The 4869-nt window shown below is 36.6% G+C and overlaps 1 protein-coding gene across 1 annotated transcript in view; it reads left to right on the top strand.

Annotated features, from left to right (window-relative positions):
* The window catches only part of ACAD11 (acyl-CoA dehydrogenase family member 11), a 70618-nt gene that overhangs the window by 17536 nt on the left and 48213 nt on the right, over window positions 1–4869 (top strand). The window contains exon 5 of the mRNA XM_015568070.1: window positions 859–911. Within this exon, the coding sequence (XP_015423556.1) occupies window positions 859–911 (53 nt within the window). The remainder of the gene's footprint in view (window positions 1–858; window positions 912–4869) is intronic.

Raw genomic sequence — 4869 nt, 5'->3', positions numbered from 1 at the left:
GGGGTTTTACTGATTCCTTTCCTTAGTCCTGTTAATTCCTAACTTCAGGGAAAAATCCTCACCTGGGGGAACAACCTTTCTCGGGGAGGTGATCCTGTTTAAAACACATAGCGTTAAGAAGGGGAGCATATGCCATATACGCCACGTCTCTTGAAACATAAGCTGTGCAGATGTTTCTTCCCTGCAGCGACTGTGTCAAGCAGCAAGGGTAGACCGGCTTCTGGCACCAGAAGTTATTCCTTCATTATATTCAAACTCATATTAGAAAATAATTTCTTATAGGATTACAGTTGACAAACAGGTATTGTCTTCCTTTGGACAAGCAGGATATTCAATAGTTGGGAAGAGAGATTTTTTTTTTTAAAGAAACAACTTTCTTTAGTGGCATAGCTTTCAGCTATTTAGCTGCACTAGTGATTTGTTACCTATATCATTATCTCTATTTTTTCCTTTATTGAATAAGATATTACAAATGTGTCCTTATCCCCCCAATGTCCCCTCATCCCCCAATCCTGCCCTCACCCTCACCCCCTGTTGTCCACATCCATCACTTATGCTTATATGCATGCATACAAGTCCTTTGGTTGATCTTTCTTCCTCACCCCCACCCTCCCCTGCTTTCCCTCCGAGTGTTATCTCTTAATGTTTTAGGATTATATAGTAAGATGTCTAGTAAAATGTCTTGCACTTTATATTTAGTAATCCCACAATTACTAATTACATCAAATTTAATAAATTTCTGTGTCCTATAAATATTACAGCTAATTTTTTATGAAAGTAACATGTGGATGGCAGAGTACAAGTCAACTAGCATTTATTCATTACCAATTATGTGCTCTGACATATGGTTTTGGAAAGGAAATACAGCTCTTAATAAGCTCAAAATACCAATGGAGATAAAAGGTACTCAGGTAATGACTGAGAACAATATTACCCAAGTACTAAAGTATATCACACACCGTGAATTATAAGAGTAGTCAAAGAGGGAAAAGTACCCACTGTGGACTGGCACTAAGACTTTAATTTAGTTAATAGTTTATCTTTCTCACTTCATTTTTAAAATTTCATAAATAAATAGAAAATTAGACTGTTTCTTTTGTATGAAAGCACTTCACAAATTGGAGTTGCATATGTGTATGTGCTCACCTATTTATATTTATAGGAATACTAGAGGCCCGATGTACAAAATTCGTGCAAGGGGCTCAGCTCTCCAAGCCCCAACTGCCTCGGCCCTCGCAGCCCTGGCTGCCTCGGCCCTGGCAGCCCAGCTTCATCCAGAATGGACGACCATCGTGTCAGATGGTCATTCTGCGGTTCTGTCTAATTAGCGTATTAGCTCTTTAGTATATAGATGATTGAAAACTTTTTATTTTTCCCTTGAGTGTAAGGATTTAATTTTTTTAAACCTTTGCCTACAGAGTCTATATGGCAGGTCCTCAATAAGTGAAGACCTACTAAATTGAAGGTTCCTTTAGAGCAGCGACTATCTTATTCATTTATGTAGCATGTGGCTACATGTTTCTGAATGAATCCAAATTGAAGGAATTGATTTTAGTTAATCGCTAAGTTACTATTTTCATCTCATATATTTATGCTTAAATGTTATTCTGTAATAGTGTTACCCTAAAGTAAATTATTTAACTCCTCTGTTCCTCAATTTTTAACTTTTTACTTTGAAATAATTATAGACTCAGAAGAAGTTGTAAAAATAGTATAGAAGAGTTCGATGTTCCCATCATCCAGATTCCCAAATGATTTCACACAACTATATTATATTATCAAAGCCAGGAAATTCACATTGTGTGTGTGCCTTTTAAATTGGGGCGCGGGGGGAGATTTCAGGGTTCTGTTTTTTCTTCTTTTCTAATACTGACTCTGTCTATTCAGAAAAATGTTAAGGTAAAAGTAAATATTTCATAATATTTACTAAAATGTAAACAATGGCTATAGCGGATGAAATTATAGGAAACTTGAAAGTTATACATTTCTCTAATGTTTTATGTTTGAGGTTTTATTCCTTTTTCTCTTTTATTTTTCAAAACATCATGTTTTATTTTTATCATCAGAAAACTAAGCAATTATGAAAGAAAACAAAAACAATTTTAAGTGATAAACCTTCCAGGAATTTGTGTGTTTAGCCAGTAAAGGGTTACTAAAGGTTATGGCAAACAAAAGCATGTTACTCAATTTTCCAATCCCTATTTTCCATTTATTTATATGTAAAATATTTGAAACATGTTCAAGCGTGTATTTCAGCAGTGCAACTCACTTCCTGAAATGTTTAAAAGAAATTCAGTTTTCTTGGAAAATACTGTTAATTTTCTAAATATAAATCTTACTCACCTGGCAGAGAAGTGTGTAAAATTTTGGAGTTCTGTGTGCGTATTAAAAGACAAATATTCATTAGAAAGAGATAAACCATAGATACTTCATCTGCATTCATTTATTAGTAGTCAGATGTATTTAAAATAATTATATATACCTTTTGGAACTCATCTGCCTTGCAATCTGTTTATATTAATTAACTTCTCTAGAAAAAAATGATTTGATATGAAAAACAAAACATATTTTAACAGCTTTTTATTTTTAATTTTTCCCATTGTCTCTAAAATGTCAGTGTAGTTGGAGAAAAGCATAATTATAAATTTTAATTTCATTCCTAGAAAAGACATAGGGATTGGGTTTTTTCAACCTTTTTGCTTGACAGAATATTTTTAAAATCCTCCTTATTAAATGCTCTTTGGCAGTACAGTCAGGTTTTGAACTGTAGATTCTAGTGCTGTGTAATTCCTTCTGCACTGTGCTGCTGCTCCTCTCCGCCGGCACTGCTTAGCTTCAGTGATCTAGCCCTCTTCACTTCCTACTTCTCATTTCTTTATATGTCTCCTGATGCTGAAAACTTGATTGTTCATATTCTAGAATCCATGAACCCCTTATGACTTCATTTGACTTCTTATCCTGCCTGGCCCATATATGGCATGATCAACCATTTAAAAAATTGCCCTTTGTTATTTTAATTGAATTATTACTTACTGACTGTGGATGTGTACAAGTAATATAAGCATTATAAAGTTTCCTGTCCTTAGATAAGTTGTTATTCCAGAATCCTCTCACCTTTTGACTTGACACAACCTGCAATGCTGAGCTTGAGCCATTCTATTTTTGCTACAGAATAATCATAGTCAGGAAGACAGATTAACTGCTATATAGTTTCATCTGATCTGTCAATTCACCTCTTAGTAAAAGCTGTGATTTTTAAAAATGGCTTTTTTACATCTTTTCCATTCTTTCTCAAGCCACCAAATTGCCTATCTTATCCATATTCCCACTCTCAGCATATGGTGTTGCTTTCCATTCTTTCTCAAGCCACCAAATTGCCTATCCTATCCATATTCCCACTCTCGGCATATGGTGTTGCTTTACATGTACTTGACTCATTTTGTCTTTTTAGTCACTTTCTGGGGATTATATGCACCTTGAAGTTCATTTCAGCCCTCTGTGTAATTTCTCTTTCATGAAATTAATAGGTGACATTTTTCTAGAGGCTCATTGTTAAGAAAAATTGTTACCCTTGAGCAGCTGGTTTGTTTTTAATCTACATACACTATAAACATTGTGGCTGATCATACTTCACACTTTATTTTATGCATAGAAAACTCAGCAAATATTACTACCTGCACTAACAATTTTATTTGACTTAAGGCATTTAATTTTATGTAATAACCTTACTCCTAGTTTCTATTATCTTGCCCTAGCCAGTTTGCCTCAGTGGATAGAGTGTCGGCCTGCCAACTGAAGTGTCCCGGGTACAACTCCAGTCAAGGGCACGTACCTTGGTTGCAGGCTCCTCCCTGGCCCAGGCCCTGGTCAGGGTGCATGCAGAAGGCAACCAATTGATGTGTTTCTTTCTCTTCAATGTTTCTGTCTGTCTTTCCCTCTCTCTCCCACTCTAAGAATCAATGGAAGAATGTCCTCAGATGAGGATTTTTAAAAAAATGCAATTCCTATCATGTCAGTTCTCTGTATAGAATACTCCAATGGAGGTTTCCTTTCCTATACCCCATCCCTCCCTCCTCAATCCCTTGAAGTAACTACAGCTGTTGCTATTAGTTTGGTGTATATCCTTTCAACTTGAGTATTCATTTATAACCTTTTTTATTTAAACAAAAATACTATACTATACAGTCCTGGCGGATAGCTCAAGTGGTTAGAGCAACATTCTGACAATCAAGATTGCAGGTTCCATTTCCAGTCAGGGCACATACAACAAGTAACCAATGAACCTGGCTGGCATGGCTCAGTGGTTGAGTGTTGACCTATGAGCCAGGGGGTCATGGTTTGATTCCCAGCCAGGGCACATGCCCAGGTTGTGGCCTCGATCCCCAGTGTGAGACATGCAGGAGGCAGCCAGTCAACGATTCTCTCTCATCATTGATGCTTCTATCTCTCGCCTTCTCCCTTCCTTTCTGAAATCAATAAAAATATATTTTAAAAAAGAAATAATCAATGAATGCATAAATGAGTGGAACAACAAATTGATGTCTCTCTTTCTCTCTCCCCTCCCTCCCTTCCTTCTCTCTCTCTCTCTAAAAAAAATACTATACATGTTGTTTTGCAAAATGCTTTTCTTCCTGTATTTACAGCTAAATGTCCTGTGTTCTTAGCATAAAAATATATATTCCCTTGCCCTGACTGGTTTGGCTCAGTGGATGGAGCATCGACCTGTGGACTGAAGGTTCGATTCCGGTCAAGGGCATGTACCTTGGTTGTGGGCACATTCCCAGTGGGGAGTGTGCAGAAGGCAGCTGATTGATGTTTCTCTCTCATCAATGTTTCTAACTCTCTATCCCTCTCCCTTCCTCTCTGTAA

The sequence above is a fragment of the Myotis davidii genome, unplaced genomic scaffold (assembly GCF_000327345.1).
Source record: "Myotis davidii unplaced genomic scaffold, ASM32734v1 scaffold962, whole genome shotgun sequence".
Classification (NCBI taxonomy): Eukaryota; Metazoa; Chordata; class Mammalia; order Chiroptera; family Vespertilionidae; genus Myotis; species Myotis davidii.
This window is presented reverse-complemented; position numbering and strand designations above follow the sequence as displayed.